At 41.3% G+C, this 25,192-nt stretch overlaps 1 protein-coding gene across 5 annotated transcripts in view; it reads right to left on the bottom strand.

Moving 5' to 3' along the window:
- samd11 (sterile alpha motif domain containing 11) overlaps positions 1–25,192 on the bottom strand; it is a 93,678-nt gene that overhangs the window by 46,760 nt on the left and 21,726 nt on the right. For 3 of the 5 annotated variants that reach the window (XM_028583008.1, XM_028583013.1, XM_028583012.1), the window contains exon 3: positions 5,444–5,535. In XM_028583008.1, coding sequence (XP_028438809.1) covers positions 5,444–5,515 — 72 coding nt within the window. In that variant the 5' untranslated portion in view covers positions 5,516–5,535. Of the gene's footprint in view, positions 1–5,443; positions 5,536–6,445; positions 6,696–6,716; positions 7,429–25,192 lie in introns of those variants that run through there. The other 2 variants (XM_028583009.1, XM_028583010.1) reach the window with 2 other exon arrangements.

Below are 25,192 nucleotides of genomic sequence, written 5' to 3'. Positions count from 1 at the left end.
ACTAGCCATGTTTGTTTTTAGAAACACCCATTTGCATCTGCTGCACTCTATGACCTTTCTGATGCATGTTCAGAATCAAAACACTTAAAGTAATAAATGCACACAATGCTGTGCAGGCCACATAAAAACTGACAAGCCATATACTATATGATGATAACATGATAACACATTCCTCCACCAAAAACATACACTTGCCAATAGCACACTGGTGGTATAGTCATTTATGCAGTATATCACTTTTTTTACCATTATTGTGAAAAAAACACATGTACATGTATATATGTAATAGGGAAACTTATTTATAGCATATCCTATCAATAATAATGTAATATCTGCAATGGCAGAGTACACAAGCATAAAAAAATAGTGTGAATACTAGTTAAACATTTGTGACATCTTGGTGTGCAATGAAAAAATATCACACTATTATGGCACACAATTATAATTTTGAAACTCGAAATCTTATTTGTCATTTTGCATAGTGAACATCTCCAACCACAGTACATGTTAACACACACTCCCCTGTGAAGATGGGTACATTAAAGATACATTACTAACAAAAAACACAGATCTTGGCTTTATATTTGTTTTCATTTTCGTCATTTTCTTTTGAAGTTTTGGATATATTTTGGTTAGAGGACGTCATTTAGAGCTAATGGTAGATGTTTCTTTTAAAGTTAAGATTCTGTTTTGATGTTAAAATACTGCCTGAGCAGCTCCGCATGCTGCATTATGTTTATTATTCAATACATATTGTACCAAGAACATGCATGACATCAGAAATGCAACTATAAATTTGCCAAGAGATCAAGCACCAAACTTATCAAGTAAAACTCCTTATAAGTGCAAATGTATTTCATACTTGGTAAAATCAAATTGTGTGTGTGTGTGTGTGTGTGTGGTTTATGTACAGACTTCAGGCAACACTTGGTTGTTCAAGGCCGTGTGAGAGAAAGAGAAAAAAGTGAGAAAGCACTGTAGGGCGGACAGGCATGCGACCAAGTCCCCCGTCTCCACCCCCACACACACACACTCATGCTCCCCTGCACCCTCGGCCCCCACACGCTGAGCCGAGTGGGCAGTTGCAGCCCAGTGAAGCGGCACAGGGCAAGAGGGGAGGGATGGGTGAGCAGTGGGGGGAGGGGTGCACAGAGGGTGAGAGGCGGCGAGGGGGAGGGGTGGGGGATGGGGGGGGGTGCGCTGCTGCTGGGGCGGCGCTGTGAGGTCAGTGACGGTGCAGTCAAGCATGTCAGCGCGCCTCTCGCTCTACCCTTTCCCTCTTGTTTCTTTCTCTCCTTCCTCCTCCCTTTTTCTCTCCCTCTGTGTGTTTGGATAGGCCCACCGAGGCCGCCGCAGGGGAGCTTTATGGACAGGTAACGACTGGGCCTTTCTCTCCCCAGACACACACGGAGGAAACGGAGGCAAGCATGAAGTTGTGGTTGGTAAATTCAACTGATGTTTTCTCCTGTGTTGGTCCTAACACAAGTCAAATTGGATCTTAACAATCAAAATCAACACACTTTAAATAGTTTCATTAAATACACAACACACAGTTACACTTACGATTTTATGATTTAATAAGTGTAGCTGTGTGTTGTGTATATGGGTATAGGTAATTGGAATGATAAGTATCAGTTTTGTTGTGGAGGAAAACTAAGATAAACTCAGATGACCCTCATTCATGCTGGCAAAACTAAGTGTAGGCTTTACCTGTCTTAAATCTTTGTCATACTGACTTTTTTGCACATTATTAGTATTAAACAAATAAAAAAATTGTAAGGTAAACAGATTATGAAAATTAACAAATTCAAATGTAACTACTTTCTTACATCGCTGACAAACTAATACTAATCAAAAACTGTACATATAACTCTAACTGTATAACACTGATACATTTTACTTACTATCTAGTAATCCTGTGTTTATATACAGTATGTGCTTGTTTGAGTGTACGGATGGATGTACGAAAGTAAAACTATGACGGGACATTACTGTCTGCAAAGGCCTGATGTGACAGAGCGAGCCTGCAACTATCAGAGGAAGTCACATAGCGAATAACAAACACAAACACACTTTTATGCACGCACGCACGCACGCACACACACACACACACACACACACACACACACACATACGCGCACACGCACGCACGCACGCACGCACGCACGCACGCACGCACACAGAGATGTTGGGAGGAGGGAAATAACGCGGCTGTTGGCTTTGTTGTGATAAACTACATTTGGCTTATTTTATTTTAGCTGCCTGTTAAAAGGGTCCGCACCCATACACACATGCATCCAGTCATATAGTAGTGAGCAATATTTTAAGAAGCTTACACAAAGCATGTACACACGTACATGCAAACACACGCACATTAAACTCTCTATCAATCTCTGGCATCTTGCTGAAATGCACACTAGTACAAGCTAATGCTAATTTGCTAAATTAAAGACAGAAAGACAACAAGAGACACAAAAGAGTTTTTGAATGTGTGTGTATACTGTATACGGTATGTCTATGTGTGTGACACACATTCCAATTTATATTGATCTCTATAAGCGAGATTAAGACCCACAATACAGAGATCATTAGAGTCTCACTTAATCTCTAATTTGACCGATACTCAGAGAGAGAGGCACACAAAAGTGGACAAATACACTCAACACGACTACAGTTGGGCACACTTCTGGGCCAATGACTGAATCCGGTGTTACCATGGCAACATAGCCTCGGAAACACACATGCAAGGAAACACAACACAAAACAGAAGCAGTGTACAGTAGGTAGCTGATCTATGAATACAACTCCACATCACGTAACAGCTCAACTTCTATTATTGCACTCAACATGGTGCCCTTTTTTTTTAATTATCTTCTCCTCTTTACCACTATTGGAAGTGGCATTATGAAAATGTAATGAGATAGACTATAAGTTATCTATGTCAGTGTTTTTGCATGGATGTGTGTGTGCCTGCTTCTGTGTTTAATTTCTCTTTGCAAGAGGAGCCCTTGATTGGAGGAGGTCTTTACGAGCCGGAGGAGGGGAGTGTAATTTCCTCCCGGCCTCCGCCAGTTCCGCTGAAATAACAGAGCAGAGGAAGCCCAGCTCTCCCGGGAAGAGACACACACGCACAAACACACACATGCACACACAGCAAACAGGCAAGTCCGCCAGTCATCGCGGGCGTACAAATAATCACAGGCATGCACGCATAGAGTCACAGCTACAATGTAACGCATAAGAATATACAGACAAAAACACAAACGTACAGGGCCAAGAATAATCTTCACAATCTTGAGTATATTGTATAAGTGCAAAAGAATTACATGCGGTCCCAAACACACAAAATAAGCAGCATCTAACAACTTCAAGGGGCACTTTTGAAACAATTTAAAGATGAGAACTCATTTAAGTACCTGATAATCACATAATAACATGGTTAATAGAAAGCTAACACACCTTGACGGCTAGTTATCAATAGCATATTGGAGTGTGGATAAACAACATTATCAACACATTTAAATGTTATACTGTTGAGTGTAACAACAGTTCAGTTTGTTCGTTGTGTCGTTATAAACAGCTTGTGCCAGGGCCGACACTGACATATTAACTTCCACGAGTTCTGAGCAGGCAGGTGAAAAGTCTTCCCACCAGCTGCTGCACTAGTTTATGATCACTTGCCTCATGCCTATAGCAAAACAAGATCACTCAAAGTTCAGCTGTCAAACTTACAAAATAAATGACTGCATGAGGTAATTTGTGTCAGTAGGCAGGCATATAGTGTGTGTGTGTGTGTGTGTGTGTGTGTGTGTGAGAGCTCATCAGTGAGGGAGTGCTGGCTGCCATGGCCTGAGGGGAGTCAGTGGGGAGAGAGGGAGACGCCAGTACAGGCCAAGTCCCAGTGCCCTCCCTCCACTGCCTAACCCTCACCGCCAACATACTTAGCCTGTATGTGTGTGTGTGTGTGTGTGTGTGTGTGTGTGTGTGTGTGTGTGTGTGTGTGCGAGTGCGAGTGCGTGTGTGTGTGTGTGTGCGTTCATGTGTGCATGTTTCCGCAAAAGTGTCACGGTGGTATTCACTTGGTGGGTTAGACTTCAGGCTTCACCACCAGACAGACAAGGAAAGGAAGAGAGGGAGAGAAGGCTACAACAACCTTAAAGCTATCGTATCCCTGCTTACGTCAAAAACAAAATTTTACACTGTCACAGCTGTAATTTAAGTGGAACCGTACAAGCCGTAGCAAGCCAAAAGCCAATCACTCTGATATCTGTGATGAGCCTAAACAACCACGGTTAGATTCTCAAATCCTTCTGTAAAAAATAAGACATGAACATTTCGAGCATATCTGTTTTCTCTGCCCCCTACCTCCCTCAGGTAATTTTTTAGGCTGAACCCTAGTGTTAGGGTACAGGTCTTCATTCTTGGCTGTGAAAAATGTCACCAGTTCACCTGTATCACTCAAACACCTCTGGCTTATCTAAACCGCCTTTGCCTTGCGTGCCTCGCACACAATAATCAGCAGTAGCCACGCTCAGTAGCTCGCTAAGCCTCTTACACCCTTCCCTCAAGATTAGTGCTTGGAAGCGACGACAGATGCGCGCCGTGGTGATAAAAACACACACACAAACACGCAAAGATACATACACACTCACAACCCACTGCACCTGCGTGAACAGATTTGGCGACGGTGAGCCAGCAGTGTGCTTACTCAAAGCTGACACACACACACACACACACACACACACACACACACACACACACACACACACAGAGTAGTGATGCTGTAATCATGACACACCTGCAAGGCCTCAAGGTTTGGCCTCGTGCCCCTGGCCGAGCCCTGAGGGAAGCACTAGGCAAACAAAAGTTTAGCAGCCAGGTGAGGAAACTGATTCAATGGGACAGAAGATCCCGACCAACGACACCTAACGTCAAACAGCCACACTGGACAGCTCAATGCCTCTGAATAAAAGGCACTTTGATTCTCTGCATCAGTGAAAGGCTGAAAGTGGATTTGATATTCATGCTGAGAAAAATTACCATCAAAGTTGACATGTGTGCCTGTAGGGTCTTCACCATCAAGGTTACAGAGAAAGACAATGCTCCAATAAACACTCACCCACTGTTTCACATATGTAAAGCTGGGTGACAACACAAATATGGCAATGAAATATTAGAATGCCTAGTCCTGTTTTCAAACTAGCTCAGCTAAATCTAAATAATAGGATACATGGTCTATTTGGAATATAAATAAAAACATGAATGACGAGAGTACAGATTTGAAAGACTTTTGAGGCAAATTTGTAATTATGGGCTAAATAAATGCCCTATAAATATAATTGACTTGGCTTGATATAACAGCCAAGCAAATACAAGCATTCATCATCCATTTAGCTGAGCAAAAACCAAGCAAAAACATTGACAGAAAATGAAATATTCTTACCACTGGAGATGAAATTCGACAACCAGGACAATCACAGATTGGAGGGTGCACCTGTAAGATTCCTTTGGACATAAGAGTCTTGAGACTTTTCCCTGGAAAAGAAAAAACCAAGAGAAACACTTTTAGTGAATACTACCAACCATATTCCCCAGCCAGTGAACTCATCTCCTCCATGACACAGCATGTGATAAGGTATTATCAACTTGCTTAAGAATTGCCCTTTTCTTCAGCCACAGCATCTCAGGACTCAAAGTTTTCAAGACACATCTAGTCAAAAATCATCCAATCAACACAGTATGTATCGAAGGAGTCATCTCTCTACATTTTTGCCCCAAAGTTTAATTCTACCGATAGGTCAAGTGTGGTGAGCCAGAGAGACAGCAGCCTACTGTCATGTCTGTAGGAATCGGTATATTAAACTATTAGGCTTCCTACCATCTTTGACCTGGGGGCGACACCCTGCCACCACACATCTTAAAGCATGTCAGTTCTGCCTGGGTAACCGTGTGTGTGTGTGTGTGTGTGTGTGTGTGTGTGTGTGTGTGTGTGTGTGTGTGTGTGTGTGTGTGTGTGTGTGTGTGTGTGTGTGTGTGTGTGTGTGCGGGCACCACGCTAATTATTGGATTAAATACTATGCTATAAATGTCCACTTATAAAATACAGGAGCAGTATCAACGTGATCATGCCAAGATCATTGTACCGGAAAATCTAACAAACACCTACAAAATTCATATATGTATAAAGGCAGCTACAATTAATATTTAGTTGAAAACTGCAATTGGTTGCAAAATCATCACATTTACCACAAATTGTGACGTTAATTGGATAAACAAAACGCAAATTTTCAAAAATATACATCTCAAACCTAACATGCGATGCGTTTTAAGTGTCAGCACCCATGCACACGTGCAGTTGCACTCAACGGAACGACTCATCCCATAACGAGGAAAAAAAAAATATTTAAAATGTCACACATTGAATTATATATGTCTAACTTTTCACCTCAGTCCCCGTGCAGCCAACTCCAAATGCCCCGGTTCGCAGCCCAAACTCTGTGTCAAAGCCTCGGAAGGTATGTGGAGGATATGCGCCTTTTCTCATCTGTCTCCTTACGCTCTGGCTGCTGTAACCCTTTCACTCCAAAACTAAGCACCGAACCACGAGACCCAAGTTTGTACCCACAATAAGCGGCGTCTAAAAAGTGTTTAATTGACGGCGAGATGTCCGACCGTCTCTACCAATGAACCGTGAGGACAGTGAAGGTTGTTCTTACCTTTGTGTCTAATACTCCGTTTCCAATCTTTGGCAGTCTCTCGTCCACTGACGAACTGGAACTCGTTGGGGGTAAGCCACTCGCCCCTGTATTTAATTGAGGGTCCCTTACTACCTTGACACAATTTATTGATATAAAGCAAAGCCTTGTTTTCCCCGCACTCCACCTCGATGCACGGCTCCCCGTTGTCGAAAAAAGGGCTGAAAGTCGGGGATGGAGGAGAACCTCTCCAGCATTAAGTCGTCCGTGTGATGGTGGAGGTGCTGGTGATGCAGCGCCGAGTCGTGGAGCCCCAAGTACGCGCGGTGATGGGCGAAAATGTGGTCGTAGGGCGGCGGATGCGGGGTCACCACGGGGATAGAGGTGGCATTTAAAGGGGCCAGGTATTCGGACTGGTTGAACGCAGTCAATGCCATGTCGTCTCCATCCAGCCTCTCCTTTTTGATGGCAGGCATGTTAGTGGGAGCCGAGCGCCGGAAACAAGTAAAAATCTGCTCGCCCGATCCAACTTCAGCGTCCTCTCCGTCTGTGAGTTGGGCTGACCCAGACTTGGAGACGCGCCGCTTGGTTTTACGCAGAGCCCCCGTGTCGCCGTGAGACAGCCGTCTGGTGAAGTTGCCGGATAGATTCCCATTCAATAGTTTCCAGCTCGCAGTGGCAGCAGCGCTCTCCGCCAGCCTCGCAGCTCCTACCTCCCACATTTAATCACACTCGCTCTGTTAATACCTGACATGGTTAGCCCTGAGCCCCGGACATTATGTTACCTACGGTGATCATTACCAGTCGCAGTTACGCGTCGTGTCTCTTATTTCTTTGCCTCTGGGGAAATTAGAAGAGTTTTTTTTATAGGCTTTATAGGCCTATTCACTGACTAGAGGCAAACATTTTAAAGCGACTCACTGCTTTAAAAAAAACAAACAGCGCACATCGATTCAGCTTTGGGGAGTTTACCAACTGTGGCCAAGATACAATTTCACAGCGAATGAAGACAATAAAAAAGAAACTGATAATGGCACATTTTTCCTGTTACTTAAACCAATGTGGCATATGGCATTTATTTAGAACCACAAGCCAAACATATCAAGCTTGATATTCCTAAGTATTTGCGCAGCATTATATACTTGGAAGTTTGGAAAGAGTTGTTTTTAGCCCCTTTGTATGTCGTTGAAGTCACGCTGAAGTTCACAGACCCAGACCAAACAAGATTTGCACTCTCCGCCGCTTCTCAACTTGGCCCATTTAAACAGCGGAGGCTCGGCGAGAGCCACAGGAAGAAGGGGGGACTGCGAGGGACGGCGCTTCAGTGCCTAAAATGGAGGCGCCATCATTGAGCATAAGGAAGTAAACTGTCATTTCCACCGATGCACTGAATTTAAAACGAGTTTTAACAGCTGTGTCTTCATATCTACAATTTATAAAGACCATACACATATCACAACACATTTATGATTATTTTAAAGCCCACTAATACCAAACTTAAACCAGGCTTCCAGCTTACAGGCAAAACGTTTCAACATGTGTACAATTCTACCAAAACAATAAGGTGGTCTTTTATAATAATTTAAAAGCCAAACACTAACAATAGCAGCCTTAAACCAGACCTTCACCTTTGAACATACACATAGAGGTGGTCAGGATCACAGAGGTCACCAAATCTACCCATGACATCAGCCGCAGGTCCACACACCGTGTTTTATGTTCTCCTTGTGCGTCTAAATTCAACCCCCTCTTTGTTATACTCCACTTACAGTGGCACCACCTTTCCCACTAACCTGCTGCGGCCAGTTCAGCAAGCCTAAAACTGTCCAACAGTGTGTGCAGAGCTGTCTGTGTTAAATGTTTTACATAAACATACTGTATTTAAACATCACAAAACCTAAAGAAAGGGGTTATATTTGGGATTTTTTAAACCTATTTTTAGATGTATGACATGCACTGTGAAACCTGTTGATAACCAAGTGCAATAGGGTTAAACTATTCATGTTTCTAATTGCAAAATACTACAACATCAGAGTGTGATGCATGGTCAGATATTACAAAAATGAAGATGTTTCACTTTGAAATGGCAAAATGGTGGGTCTGAGGAGATGTGCTTTAGACTCTTGAGACCTGCGTGTGAGTCCTCAAGTTATTTTCAGAAATTAACTATGGCTAACAATTTAGCTGAACCTTAATCAAAGTGCTTTGGTTGTTTAACAAGTTAAACTCTAGCACCAACCAAAACCCAACCTTTGTCAATATTCCTTGACTTGTATTTTGATTTAATGTTGGGTTACAAGCAGGTGTAGATTTGGAATAATTCAAAAGAACAGATCATATCAATATGCGCAACCGTTGCTGCAAATGTGTTGCTTTAACTGAAGTAAAAACCTCAGCCTGGAACCACATTTTCTAAAAGCACTTTCTCTCCACACTGTCTGCAGGGCATGTTCCCCTGAGCTTCTGGAGCTTGTGAGCAGGACCACATCTGACCCCCATCAGTGGAGAACCACCCAGGTGGATCCACCACCAACACATGGAATAGCCATTCCAGCAGCAGAGGTGGGGTCTAAAGCGCAGTGTGTCAGGGGCCTATAAATCAGGCCAAACTGCCTCTGATACACACAGGAAGAAGGCACGCCACACCGCAGGCGGAAGCGGTGCACGGGAAGGCCAGAGACCACAGCCTGGCCAGAACTGGTATAAAGCCTACAGCCAGGACCAGGCAGGCAAACACACACAGCAGACATTTACAAAAACGCATGCCAGCTACCTCACCAAAGACTGACGGACCGTAGATTGACATTTTTCCTTTTGGAACTGAGGAGCTGTGATGTCTGAAGGGAATGTAATGGAATTAGTAGGGTTGTAGATCAGGAAGAGACCAAAACAGATTTTACACTCACAGCTACAGAAAAAACAGAAACCTAAAATCAATTACCCAAAAGCTACCTTAAAGGAAACAGTCTGAAAAATGAAATCAAAAGGCAACATTTTTCAACTAAACAATAATGTCACTTCCCACATGTAGGTGAGTGCACTGAACAGAAGCAGTGATATAAATCATGAGCTGCTGACATTTATGGCATATGTTTATAAAAGCCATTTCTAGGAAGTGGGACACTACATTTCAGATGAGAAGCTCTTTGATTCTCTCTTTATCAAACCAGCCTTTACCACATCGAAATGTCTAGATGGAAACCTTGTTGATGCATGCGTTGGCGCTAGAGGTTGCACCATCGGGAGAGCCCTGATGAAACCAGTCATACAGGGGACACCCATGCCCACTCCTACACCCACTCCCGTCCCTGATCGTGACTCATTCTCGATGGCTCATCATGGAGGGGTTCCCCAAACTTGTACAGTGACGACACTTCAACTTTCAGATCTTTATAAATCGGTTCGCTGTAAACTGAGTAGATTTTTCCATCAGCCTTTGTGTCTCTTTCATAAAATGCTTGATGTGATGGGGAAATCTCATTTAACCTTTCTACCTCAACCTTTTCTTACTTCTTGCTTCTTTTACTACAGTGTGACAGAGTCCTGTGTATCTAAAATGACAGAAAAAACTAACCACAGAAAATCCTGCTCTTAAACCCAATGAATTTACAATTATTAGGAAATACCAATATCAGTACATAAATATATAAAAATGTATCTTGCTATGTCTAGCCAGTTACTTCTGCTCACATTGCTTATGTGTTCTCACATGGCACAATATAATTTCTTTTTTTATTCTATTCCAACATTTTAGAACAAGTTAGAAAAATAACCCTGCAAGCATGGAATCTGATAGTCTAGCTATATTTAATATTTTTATAAGATTTAATATGATATGACTTTTCAATAGAACAGGTGTGGTTTAAGATTTCACAGCAAAACTGATGAACCTTAAAGGAAAATGCGAGCCTGTTTCTCAAAATTCAAAAAATACCAACTCTCAACAGAGACACTGGTGTCTCCTCTAGTTTCTCTTTCTATTACTGAATGTAGTTTCAAGTGTGATTCTTGTGGTGAGTGTTTTCAGAGTGTGACACCAAAACCATCAACATTTTAAACTGAGCAAACATTTTCTGTATTTGTAGCATTGGCAGATTTCATGAATATCCACAAGAAGAAAATTAATCTATCAAAGAACAAAACAAAATTCATCCGTTCAAGGTTTTTAGGATGGTGGAACAAATCAGCAATACTGAGAGACATCATGGTTCCTTCCAATTTGTTATTAACATTATGTTACACTAATGTTATGTCACACAGAAATGTTAAACTGTCACCAACTTTACAATATGTTTCTTCTATACCTCAAGACATTTTAACTCCACTGTTCTTTCTTTCTTTTTTGCCAGTTTGTCTGTATGACTTTTAAATTAACTGGCGTTCAGGTTGCTGTAAGTATCAAGGAGCTGTGAAACAGCTTTTTATCTCAGATAAAACTCAGGGAAACTGAAACAATAATAATAATACAAATAATACATGATTAATTTGTCTCTTTTTTGCCACTTTGGAAATCCCCTTTTCCTTTCAGTACACAGCTACTGAATAATGTAGATTGGTTTATATAATGTAGATGGCTGTCTTCCAGTATAATGTAAATTGTCTGTATGGCGGTATCATGATCAACATGATCATGGACAGACTATAGTGAATATTTTCATTTTTTTGCGATTGTTAATTTAATAATTTAGCCTACAAAATGTCAGCAAAAAGTAAAAATGGCCATCATAAGTTAGATTCCATGGTGCCATCTTCAAATTGCTTGTTTAATGTGAACAAGAGTCCCAAACCCCAGAGATATTTGATTTACTGTGATACGAAACTGAGAAAAGCAGCAAATCCTTTAATTTGACTTAACGGTTAAAATAAAGTATCAAAATTGTTGTTAATTCATTTTCTGCTGCTCTTATAACCAATTAATTGAGTAATTATTGCAGCACTAATGGTGATACTATACTTTCAGACATACTAGGTTGGGGTTTCACACACACACACACACACACACACACACACACAAAAGTCCACTCCTGGTTCTGAGATCAGTCTGCACATGTCAAGGACGGTTACTTTGCCATGTACAGTAATAAGCCTGAAATTCTGTCCAACCTCATCCTGCATTTCATGTCAATTCCTTTCCAGTCATCGGCCCACGGGAACCCCCCTAACGCGGCCCCCGCCTCTGCGCCGTTGTTGGCAGCGGCCGCGGAGCCGCAGCGCTGCCGGCGGGGGAGAGAGGTAATAAATAACCCGGGGAGAGGAGCGAAGACCGCCGGGCGGTGCACAGTCTGACCTGACAAATACTCACTGGAAAACCATCAGAGAGCGAGAGCCCACCCCTAGTGCTTGGAGCCAGCCTTTCAGACATGAGCTGCAAAATATATAGGCCTGCCCCTACTGGGAAAAAAAGAAAAGGAAGACAGACAGAAGTCTCCCCCCACCCCCACCCCACCCGCCATCAGACACCGCCGGAGACACGGCGAGAGTAATTAACTATTTAAAGCAGAGTATGGTTTTCTTTAGAAAGCCTAAGAAGTAGCCTAGGCCTATGTCTTGTCTAGTTCTCCCCAAACCTTATAAGACATGAGAAAGACGCTGGAGGAAACAAAAAACAAAACAGAAACAACGTAAGTTTAGCTTGGAGCGTTTAGCCAAACACTGGAGATTGAAACCAACTGGTGAACATTTAACCCACAAGTTCTACTTTTATAGACTTTTCAGGAGCCTAGAGAACATCCAAACAGGTTTTTTGTCGTTGGTCACCTGCTCTGTGATTCAGATTCTTAATGTGAAATCAATGCTTTAGGTGCCAGTTCACCCAAATTAGAAATTAGCATCACAATCGCTTTGCCGATTCAGATCACTTCCTTCTCTTAGATTCAAAGATTCATAGTTACTGTAGTTTGTTGTACTCTTTCCTTAGATAATCGGTTGCATCACAGTTCAAATGCAGTTCAGTACGTAGCCTACTACAGTAGGTGAACGCATCACCATTCGTACACACAACTTTCAGTTCAATAGTACGCTCAGTCTGCTGCTAGCCCAAGCTGTCACGTTCAGTTCAGTACAATACTATCCTATACAACACTGCACATAAGGTTAATAGCTCTACAACAAATTATCTATGAAGGATTTGTCAGCTTATGATTGCTTCTGTAGCTGTCTGTCTTTTAACGAGGAAGTAACGTACTGTGAATCACATCTGAGCTGACAACCGTGCAGTCGCCAGTGAGAGGCGCTCCACTGCTCAATGCTTATGAGTCAGTCAGTGACAACAGTGATTCAAATATTAACAGTCTATTGATTCAATATAGTCAATTCACTTAAGATTCATTGCGATTTGTTCATACATGTACTGAACAACTCTAGTGGTATCGAGCCATGCGAACAGTTTTGGTCAACTTAAACAGGTCTCGAGATATCTGTCTTCGAAGTCTTCTATCACCACCCACTGGAGAGGAATGGAATATTATCTGTGGTGCTCACAGAATTGAAATATTAAATTCAATATCTCTTTCCAATACTAGTGTCCCTGTCACTCTTATGAGCAGACTGGTTTCACAGGACTATTTCTAAAAAACTGTCAGCGCATCCAAATGACACACACCTTCCGTGATGGTGCACCACCCTGACCCCTCCTCCACGCAATTGCTAGTAACCAAGGAGGACACAGAGGATTACAAAAACATGGACTCTTCAGAAGCAGACTGATCTCATAAAGTGGCGTATGTATGACACGTGAATTCGTATGCCATTTTGCCGTGTTATAAAGACGCATAATCACTTTTTAGTGTGTTTATCAACGCCGTTCGGCCGCCATTGACCTACATTACGTGTGAATTTTCGCCATAGCGAGTAGTATGAAAGGACCTAAGTCTGCAGAGGGAAGTTGGTTGGGGTGGCGGATGGGTAAAGCACAGGACTTTCACCCAGCAGAGCTGGGCTTGTGTCTCGTGTGTTTTTTTGTTGTTTTTTTAAGCCACACCAACGCCACGTGGTGTGTATGTTTACATCTGCTGTATAGAGCTCAAAATGCGTACAGATAAAACGCCATTTGGCTTTAGGAAAGTGGCGTGTATGTTTACGCAAAGTCATGATGCCATGTTGTCAGAAGAGATAATTATCTTCACTCGATTTTCTGTGCACAAAAGTCACCGGACGAAAACAGTTTCTGAACATAGCCATACTGAGAAATACAAAGAGAGTTTTGTGGAGCTGATAGTCTTAATTGGCTTTGTATCAACTAATTTGGCAATGGCTTGAATGTAACGGATGTTCATTAATATAAAAAAAGTTGCACACCCCAACCCACCACCCAGACCTCCACAACCTTTCTTCCGCCTCACTGCATAAAGAGTGCATGACTTCCTGTATTGGCAAAATAGACATAATGTACCAAATATCTGGGCCATGATGAAGACGTCACATTGCTACAGTAATCTACACATTACAGTGGATCACCTTCATAATTCATGGTTCACAATTTCATCTTTCTCTGCTGTTTATACCATTTCCCATTTCTACGCTATTTGATAAAATCGAGGCAGAAAAAGCTACACAACACTTGCTTCAAGACAACCTTCTGTTGTAGTCATTAATACTCGTTAAAGCTATTAGCTCCCCTGCTACCTCTTGCTGACTCATTCTCATTTTATCTAGACATGATATGTTTCAGGGGTCCTGGAGGGAGTTTAGCTCTGATAAGTTGGAATTTGTGGAATTTAATATCAGAAAATGTTTCAGGGAATACAGTCTCTGGGCTTCATCTGGTGGTCGTGCTAAACACCACTTCATATTTCAAAACTTTTTATTGTCAGTATGCGTCTCTAATTGCTCACTAGGCAGTGTTTTTTTGGCCACTGTGTGCAGTCTCTGAACACCAGCAACAGCCCCTTTTTCAATAAGGTTTAAGTCAAATTTCCCCCTTCGTTTTAAGTTTCAAAACATTTTTAACAGTGTATGGCCCTGTAAGCACAGAGAGACCTTGGTGCTATTTTTGTGGAATAACCTAGGCCTTAAGCTAAATCTTCGCTCAAACACTCGTCCAAAGATTCCCCAAAAATCTGTTTTGAAACTGAACTAGTGTGGGACCAACACAGTCCTCTAACTCCAGAATTTCAGAGTTGGCAAGCAGGCAGAGTAACATTAGACCCTGGGGGGGATGAGGGGGGGTTATGCTGTCGTGCCGGCGCCCTTGGCCTCCCCCGGCGGATCTGGGGGGTCAGGCGGCTGTCTGTGATCCCACACAGCGGCTCTTCCACATGGGATTTATTTTCTTGCTGGATGGGCAGGCAGGCGGCCCAAGAGGATTCTCATTTTAGACCAGCGTCTGTAGCTGTCAACGCCAGCCGACAGAGGCAAGCGGACACCCGACCCCGAGTATCCTCCCTCAACACTCCCCTTTGGACTCCCTCCTCTCCTCCTTCTATTCCCTGTTCACACACACACGCACACACACACACACATGCGCATACACGCACACAAACACACAGTAATAATTTAGTCAGCTTGTCATTTTGTCTAAATGAGAATTTTACTCACATTATGAAGAGGCTGAAGTGAAACAATTAAAAATCCTACATGATTGTTTTTTCAGTTTTCACTTCAGGATTCCTTGTCTTTGAATATAAAGCACTGTGGTGAACTTAAAGCTTCAACAAGCAATGAGCCAGGTCTATCTTGCAAAAAATGCGCAGCGTCTCCCCTTCCTCCCCAGTGCCGTTAATAATTTGTGCAGTAAAAGATAGCGTGCCTCTCTGAGTTTGTGGGAGTTATTGGCACAGTATTCCCCACCATATTTGTGCGAGGCAGTGATAGGAACATAAATTATTTCTTATCTCTTCCGCAATCCATTTTTCAAAGGGCTCACTGTGTGTTTGAAGGGTAGCAGCACCAGCAGCCAAAGCCCAGATAGTAGGCTACATTAGCCTTCAAGAGATCCAACTTAGTGATTTCAAACAATACAATAAGAACAGAACTCATTGATATGGGCAGTGCCATATATGACCACAATTTAATACCAAATTAGGCCCCTGGAATCCAACTAACAATGGCCAGCATTACCACCACTACAAAGGCAGACATTGTTGTGGGGTTATTTAGTTAAATGCATAGCAGTATAACTGAGGATCTAAGTGGTAAAGACTTCAATGTTAAATGATGTTTGAGAGATTTAACGATATTTATTGGTGGACCAAATGTTCCAACAGTTTGTACCAAACTGTTGGAAAGAAATGTCAAAGTATCACTTCATTATGTTAAAAGAAAGAAAAAAAACACAACAAGCTGTTTTAGGAAGTAAGTATTCCTTCAATTAGAAATGTTAAATTAATTTGTATTCTGTCCACTGAACTGCAAAATGATCACATGCTACAAAGTGTAAGTAGCCACCAATCTACACTGAAATAAAAATCTACAAGTTCACTGATGCCTTTGGGAAACGGCGAAAAATTCTGCTCTTTGGATTGTGCTGCGGTGAAAGCACAAGCAAAGTCCCTGTAAATCACAAGGCCCCTTTGGTGCTCACCAGAGGTCAAGAGTGTTTCTCTCTGTTGAAAACATGCAAAAAGTAACACAAGAAAAGTTTTGAGGAAATTACTTGGCCTGGCCAGCCCTGTGAACACTGTTCTGGATCTGGAAATTTAAACCGCATTATTTTTTTGGAAACTCTTCACAAGCGTTGTCTCTCTTAGCAATTTAGATATATTCTATATTCTACAGCTCAGGATGATCTGCAAATACAAAATGACAAATGATAAATATCAAACCCTCCTCTGCAAAGCATATATACATAATGTCTGCCTGTAAAGAATAAACCCTAGCTCTGGCAGCTACTATTGATTTTTTTTTTCTGTGTGATGTGAAACCAGCAATCAGCACTGCGGTTCGAAATAGCCCTGAAACTGGAGCCGAGACGTCGATGAGTCGCCAACACATTTCAATTAGCGAGCCGCCCTGGCCGATCTCTCCCCGGGGGTACGAAGCACAGAAGGTTGGACACGCCCAGCCCAAGTCCACATATGGGCATGTGTTGACTCAAATGAATCGGATAAGACACTGAAGGTAAATTTATATATGCCACAGCCAACAACAGTCTATTTCTACATATTTTCTATTAAGTATAAAACACAAAATTATGTATTCACAGGTCAAACCTTAGCCTCTAAAGACTGTGGTTTCTTTGACACGGGTTGTTTCCAGTGGAGAGACACAGACGGAGTAGTGGCACAAGACTGCAATATGGGTCAGTAGCTGCTCACATCACATGATTTAAGATGTAAAATAATGGTCTGTCAATGGTTACTTATTTATTTAAACAGCCCATCCAGAAAATGGTTGTCACTTATAGTGTGCCCATTGCGATACCGCCTAACGCCTAGAGGAGGAGTGGCTATTCACAGTTTAATGTTCTGTACTTCTGCAGATTTTTAGTTTTAGCTACTTTTATAAAACTACATTTTTAGTAGTAGAGTTTTTTTATGAAGAACCTTGCTTACTGTTTTGATTTAATAGTACAGAGTATAAGGCCATCTCACATTTGCAGTACTAAATTTAGCTTTGTTTACGCATTAAAAAGGATAGTATCCCATCAAATTACATGCAAGTCTGTTGTTTGAGGACTTAGAAAAGGTAAACAAGTTTCATGGTTTCAGCTGAAAAGGTAAAAATAAGCAAAGGAAAGTGATTTTTGCTATTCAGTGTTGGGCAAGTTACTTCCAAAATGTAATACATTATAGATTACTAGTTACTGTCATTTGAGAGTAATTAGTTATATTATAATATTACTGTTTCTTAATTGTAAAGCTTTGCACTACTTTTGCGTTACTTTTGCTGTATAGTAACGAAGTAGAACTACTTCACTACTCTACTTAAGTACTAAAAAAAAAAGTATCTGTACTCTACTGGAGTATTATTTTTTTTTTCCTACTTCCACTTTTACTTGAGTACATATTTTCGATGAGTTTAATACTTTTACTCCGATACATTTTTTATGTGCTGCATCGTTACTCGTTACTGTTGTGAATTCCTCACGCTACGGAGACTGTATGGTTACAGCGTGTGTAGTTACGGCTACGTTAGTTACGTAATTTACGTAAGAAATCCCCAAGATTGCGTCGTGTTCAGAAGTCAGAGACGATGTAAATTTGTACTCTTTTTATTTGGCTATTGTTGCAGCAGATTAATCTATTCCGGAGTTGTTTTAGTCTGCAGTGAGTACTGAATGTTAATCATTTGACCCTGTGATGTGAAGCTGCTAGTTTATCTGGATGTTGCTAGCTTGCTAACTTTCCTGTACATCACACATGTTACTAGGTAGTGTGTGATAAGTTTTTTGGGGCTTTAATCGTTACTGTGCTAGAGAGGATGTTCATTTTACTTGCACAGTGTGATAATTATTAAAAAAAAATTAAATATTCAGTATCAGTATTAGTTATTTGTAATATAATATTTAATAGTTGTTAATTCCTTTGGCTATAGCCTTGGCTAAACATTTGACATAATATAAACAATATGATATTCAAACTTTTGACTGCTTTTCTGTAAATTTGTAAAAAACTACTTGCAATACTTAAGTACAAAAAATGTTGAATACTTTAGTACTTCTACTTAAGTGTGGTGCCTAAAGAGCACTTCTACTTCTACTCAAGTCACTTTTTTGATAGAGCACTTGTACTTTTACTCAAGTATGGGTCTCTAATACTTTTTACACGTCTGCTTTTGAGTTACTTTAACTAAAATAACCACGGAAGTAGGCTATGACTTTGCAGGTAGCTTGTGAATTTCAGCACAGGATCAACAAAGTCTCATCTTTATCCAATACAATATAAACAATACTTGACTCTGAATTGTAGTGGAGTAGAAGTATAAAGTAGGAAAAAAATGGAAATCCTCAATTAAAAGAAGGCTACCTTACAATTGTATTGAAGTATGGTATAGTTACTTTCCACCGCCGATAAAATGTAATGCTTACAGTATATTTACGTGTAGTAAGGCTAAACGTTAATTCCCAACATGTTTACACACCGCTGTCTGTGCTGACGTACCGTTACCTGTTGGAACACAGATGTTGTCCATCTCTGGTTCTGGCTCTGACCGCAGGAACAGTGACGGAACAGCACACATAACTCCTGAAAATAATTGGAGTATGTCCATCTCGCAAATGTAGAATAAGTCTCTGCAGTCATCTCAACCATTGAATTCCAGCAACAGGAAATAACGTTACTCTTTTCCTCACAGATTATTTTTTTTCTCTGGTGCCGAATGTCGTTTCGTGATGTTGGTGAATTCTTAAAAAAACAAAACACCCCTTAATTTCAGGTTAAACTGCGTTACAGAGATTGCAATGGGTATAATATTACCAAAATATTATTAGCAATGCATTATATTACAGCAAATGGAAACTAGCATTAACTAACTCTGGTACAAAACATCCTTTCGTAAGATTAATGTATTTTGTACATTGTCCCTGACAAATAAACTAATAAAATAAAATAAAATAAAAAGCAATGCATTACTGTAATTGCGTTACTTTTGCAACACGCTACTCTCAACACTGTTTATCAATAACTCAATATAGTATTGTTATGGAAGGTGTCATTGTTGTTCAGCTGTCAGAAAATCAACTTTCTGAAAACATTTATTAAAGCAAATTCAGGGACTGGGTGTTCAATCTCATTGCTTTTTTGGTACTGACCAAAATGTGTCCACAGCACAGTTTTGAAAACTGTCCAGTACTGAAAACTGGTAGCTGAAAATGTGGCCAGATCCATAATCTTATTTAGATCAATTGAAATCAAGTTCTTGTGCAGCTGCTTGTGTTTAGATAACACAAAAGAACTTCTATGTTTAAACAAAAAAAGGTCTTGTAGAAAAATTCTATCAAAAAAATGTCAAATGATTCCTAAAAGTAACACAAGATAACTAAATGAAAAAATGTTTTATGTGTTTGTCTCTCTCTCTCTCTCTCTCTCTCTCTCTCTCTCTCTCTCTCTCTCTCTCTCTCTCTCTGCCATGTTGTTTCATTCTGACAGCTCTCATCAACAACAGCAGACTGGTGCTGGTGTTGTGTGTGCATGCATGCGTGTTTGGGTGTGTGTACGTGCTGTACATTCTCCACTGAGGGGCCAGGGGGTTACGGTGGAGCCACGGGGCCACAGCGACAACTCGCTGCCCCCCTCTCTCAGCCCACCGGACCCCTCTGGCCTTTTGCTCCTCGCCTGGCTGGCAGCCCTGCATCAGGCAGACACACCGCAGGCTCTGCCCCCTCCACACCCCACCAACACGCGCACACACACACACACACACACACACACACACACACACACACACACACACACACACACACACACACCACTCGCTCCATCACCGCCCACCCCCGCTCTGGGCCGATCGATGCAGCTCTTTGCCTTTCATCTGACCAGAGCTTTGGAGGAGCCGCACTTCCTGAAGAAAAGCCAATACAGCACTCCCTCTCAGTGTAGTGTATTCTCTGTGTGTGTAAATGTGTGTGTGCATGTGTGTATGCACTGATGCTTGTCTACAACTTTATATGTTTGTGAATGAGAATGTGTGGGTGTGTGAGTTGGAGAACGAAAGGTTTTGTGTGAGTTAGCACGTGATAAATCAATTAAAAGACAAAATTCAGGGTTTGGCAGATTGGATGGGTATTATGAAAGACATGCTGTATAACCAGTTACGAAAATATGAATCTCTATGAACAGATCTAGAAACAGACTCTATAGGCAACGGGAAAAGATCTTGGTTTAGGAAGCGTTCTGGTTTCCACTTGCATTCAGAGTAGTATTGACCAATCACGCGGGCAAACAATCTGTGTGAAGAGGAAAAGAGGTGGAACGCATCGGCAGAAATGCAATCTTGTAACCCATCGGCCCTCTGACAACAATTTAGCTTTTTTTCCTTTTTTTTTTTTTTTTTTTAACAGTCTTGCTAATCAGACTGTAATCAATGGCTGGTGCACAGAAGAAGAAGTCTTGGCCCAGATACCTGCTGGCTTCAACGGAGCCCCTGAAATATTGGCTGTTGCCCCAAGAGGCTAAATCATCGTCAGCAAATGTCTGAGAATATATACACAAGTTTGAAGGGGTGTTATAGTGGGACAAGTAGTATTGTTCGACCAGTGAAATAGGAGTTGCTCTGCCGGGATGCCCTGAATCAGAGAAAATCTGCCACGCTCATTTTATGGATATTTTTTTTCCGCTGCCCTTAATGTTATCGAAATATGAATGTCTTAAAGATCCAGTGGGTGAAATAAATTCTACCTGGGATGACACTCATGTCTGCAGAGAGAAGTTCAGTCTTAGTGGAAGATCCTCATAAATACTTCAAAAGCAGGAAAGGCAACATTCATTTCTCTCTCTCTCAATTTCGCCTTTGCTTATACAACAGCTTCCTGTGTTGTTTGAGAATTGGGAGTCCTAACTCTCTCTCTCTCTTCTCTACTTATCATACAGATTTCTGTGTCGTTTGTTGAAAGGGAATCCTAACTTCCTGTGTGGCAGAGGGAGAGACTGAACCTCCTCACTCAGCACCCAGGTGTTAAACAAGAGAGGCAGCTCAGGTCACATACAGGTCAGGTGAAAACACTACCTCCCATGACGAAAATGTGCCACATGTGGAAAACTACTTAGAAAGGCTGATTCTATTTTACAAAAAGACAAAAAGACAGGTTTATAACAGAGCTCTTCTTGGGTCCAAAACATTGTATCCAACCCAAATCGGGACCTACCCTTACACAAAGTCAAGATGGATTCTGAAAAATAAACTCAAACTCCAAAAACCTAATTCATATGGGACCCAAATCTGAAAGAACTTGTACTGAACTAGACTTTAGTTTGGGTTTTTACACGCAGATCCTTATCTATCGTAGGACGGGATGCACACAAATGGAAAGTGAGAGGAGAGAGCAGTCAAAGGAAAGAAAGGAGAGAGCAGTCAAAGGAAAGAGAGGAGAGAGCAGTCAAAGGAAGGACGGAAGTCCCCCAGCGGTCTAAAACTATAACAGCATAACTAAGAGCATAACTAAGAGAGACAGGCAGTTTAAGGAGAGGAGCCTGTTTGGGCTTGGAACTCTCCCCTGCCGGATCGGGCTGTACTGGCCTGCCTCCCTCTACTTTTGTTATATTATTAATCTGACGACTATGAAGAGAAGCAGGTGGGCCTGGTTAGGCGGACACTGCAACTCCTCCTCCCTAACTATAAGCTTTATCAAAGAGGATGGTTTTCAGTTTATTCTTAAATGTGGTGACCGTGTCTGCCCCCCAAACCCAGACTGGGAGCTGGTTCCACAGGAGTGGAGCCTGATAACTGAAGGCTCTGGCTCCCATCCTACTTTTAGAGACTCTAGGAACCACAAGTAACTCTGCATTCTGGGAGCGTAGTGCTCTAGTGGGGCAATAAGGTACTAGGAGCTCTTCTAGATATGATGGTGCTTGACCATTTAGAGCTTTGTAGGTCAGGAGGAGGATTTTAAATTCAATCCTGGATTTTACAGGAAGCCAATGCAGAGATGCTAATACAGGAGAAATATGATCTCTTTTCTTAGTTCTTTTCAGAACACGCGCTGCAGCATTCTGGATCAGCTGGAGAGTCTTAAGGGACTTATTTGAGCAACCTGATAGTAAGGAATTACAGTAGTCCAGCCTGGAAGTAACGAATGCATGGACTAGTTTTTCAGCATCGTTTTGAGACAGGATATTCCTAATTTTGGCAATGTTACAAAGATGGAAAAAGGCAGTTCTTGAGGTTTGTTTTAGATGGGCGTTAAATGATATATTCTGATCAAAAATAACTCCTAAATTTCTGACAGTAGTGCTGGAGGCCAAGGCAATACCATCCAGAGTAGCTATATCTTTAGATAATGAGGTTCGGAGGTGTTTAGGGCCCAGCACAATAACTTCAGTTTTGTTAGAGTTTAACATCAGAAAATTGTAGGTCATCCCGGATTTTATATCTTTTATGCATGCTTGACGTTTAGTTAACTGACTGGTTTTGTCTGGTTTGATTGACAAGTATAATTGGGTGTCATCCGCATAATAGTGAAAGTTAATAGAGTGTTTCCTAATAATATTACCAAGAGGAAGCATATATAAGGAGAATAGAATTGGTCCAAGCACTGAGCCTTGTGGAACGCCATGGCTAACTTTAGCGTACTTGGAGGATTTACCATTAACATTAACAAATTCAGAGCGATCAGAGAAATAGGACTTAAACCAGCTTAGTGCGATTCCTTGAATGCCAACTAAGCATTCCAATCTCTGTAACAGGATTGTATGGTCAATAGTGTCAAATGCAGCACTAAGATCTAGTAAAACAAGTACGGAGACAAGTCCTTTGTCTGCAGCAGTTAGAAGGTTGTTAGTAATTTTCACCAGTGCCGTCTCTGTGCTATGATGCTTTCTAAATCCTGATTAAAAGTCCTCAGATAAACTATTGCTATGGAGAAAATCACATAATTGATTAGCAACTACTTTCTCAAGGATCTTGGAGAGAAAGGGAAGGTTAGATATAGGTCTATAGTTTGCTAAGACGTCAGGATCAAGGTTGGGTTGTTTCAGGAGAGGTTTTATCACAGCTACTTTAAATGACTGTGGTACATAACCTGTTAATAAAGACATATTGATCATATCTAGTAATGAAGTGTTAATTATGGGTAACGCTTCTTTGAGTAGCCTCGTTGGGATGGGGTCTAAGAGACAGGTAGAAGGCTTAGCTGAGGATACCTTTAACATTAATTGTTGATGGTCTATAGGATAAAAGCAGTCTAAGCATATGTTAGGTCTCATCATTCTTTCTAGTGGTCCTGCGTTTAAAGGTGAACCGTTGGAAATTGAGGGCAAAAGGTGATGGATTTAATCTCTAATTGTTATAATTTTATCATTAAAGAAGCTCATGAAGTCGTCACTACTCAGAGCTTTAGGAATAGATGGCTCACTAGAGTTGTGACTCTCTCCCAAGAAACCTTGGGTTGTTCTTATTTTCTTCTATTAAAGATGACTAGTAGTCTGAGCTGGCATTTCTGAGGGCCTTCCTAAAGGTTTTGAGACTGTCTTGCCAATCCAAACGAGATTCTTCCAGTTTGGTGGAACGCCATTTACTTTCAAGGTTTCGTGAGATTTGTTTCAATTTGCGAGTTTGGGAGTAATACCAAAGTGCTAGTTTCCTTTTCTTCATCATCTTCTTTTTGAGGGGAGCAACAGAGTCTAAAGTTGTCCGTAGGCAGGTCATAGCACCGTCTACAAATATATCAACTTGGGAGTTAACATAAAGGTCCTCTGTTATATTAAGGCACAACATTGAGTTAAATGATGTTGGAATGTCTTCCTTAAATTTAGCAGTAGTACTGTCAGACAGGCATCTAGTGTAGAAGCTTTTTTCTAATTTAGTATAGTCAGGTAGTAAGAATTCGAAAGTAATTAAAGAATGGTCTGATAATACCGGATTTTGCGGAAATATTATTAAATCCACTTGCCACTTGTTCGGGCAAGTGGGTTGTTATATGTACTTAAAAATGTACTTAAAAAGTGCTCCACTGAACTCAAGCGAACAGTCATCCGCTCTCTCTCTCTCCTATGAGGGTGAGCAACTGGAATTTTACCATGAAAACCGCGCTCACGCGGGTCCCATAAAATATGACAGCTACAGTAGCTTTGAAAAAAAAAATGGTCAGGGTACTTCTCCACTCACTGCTTGCTTGCTGCTAGTCAAGTTTTTTTAAATATTACATATCATAGCACAATATATTGATAAAGCCCTTGTTATGAGGAACAACAAATATTTTTAGCAGGAATTTTGGTGCATTTTTGGTGTATCACCCATTTAGCTTAGTTTGTCTTTTTAAGTAGTTCTTGAATCAGGAAGGACATTCCCATAGAGACAGAGCGCAACACGTTCACTTTTTCAAAAAGTCATCAAGCATGCAGTTAATACATGTGAATGAGTCATTAATACATGGTTTTTGGCCTGGATTCTCTGCAGCCATCTTTCAGAAAGGTTAAAGAGGATAGGGCTCAAAAAGACAAAGCAAGTTACACTGGCAGAAGATATTCAAACACCATCAACCTGAAAGTATCCATAGACAGTATATAAACTGGACCAACAGATCCCGTTGTTCTGGACGGAGACCAGTGAAGGATAGCACTTTTCCGGTGAACGCTGAGCGTTACTACGCAGCCTCCAACTGAGAGAGACGACGTAAGTGTGACGTGAGCAACCTGTCTGAAAGTCTTCTGGTAGCTGTGCCAAGAGAAATCTCAATTATTCCGAATCTTGCAGAGACGGAAAGCGTAGGTATATGTAAGGAGATAACATGGGCACAGGCTAATTATTGCTAACTAAAATGCTAGTTAACATTAGTAATTACACTTAAACAGCTAATGTAAATTGAAACTGCATGCAAGCTTCTCCTATACTATTCCTCTACTATGCGACAGAAAGTCGCTTGGTTATGACACAATCCTTAGCCTATTTTTACAAAACCGTCTGCT

This window comes from Perca flavescens, chromosome 7, assembly GCF_004354835.1.
Source record: "Perca flavescens isolate YP-PL-M2 chromosome 7, PFLA_1.0, whole genome shotgun sequence".
Classification (NCBI taxonomy): domain Eukaryota; kingdom Metazoa; phylum Chordata; class Actinopteri; order Perciformes; family Percidae; genus Perca; species Perca flavescens.
This window is presented reverse-complemented; position numbering and strand designations above follow the sequence as displayed.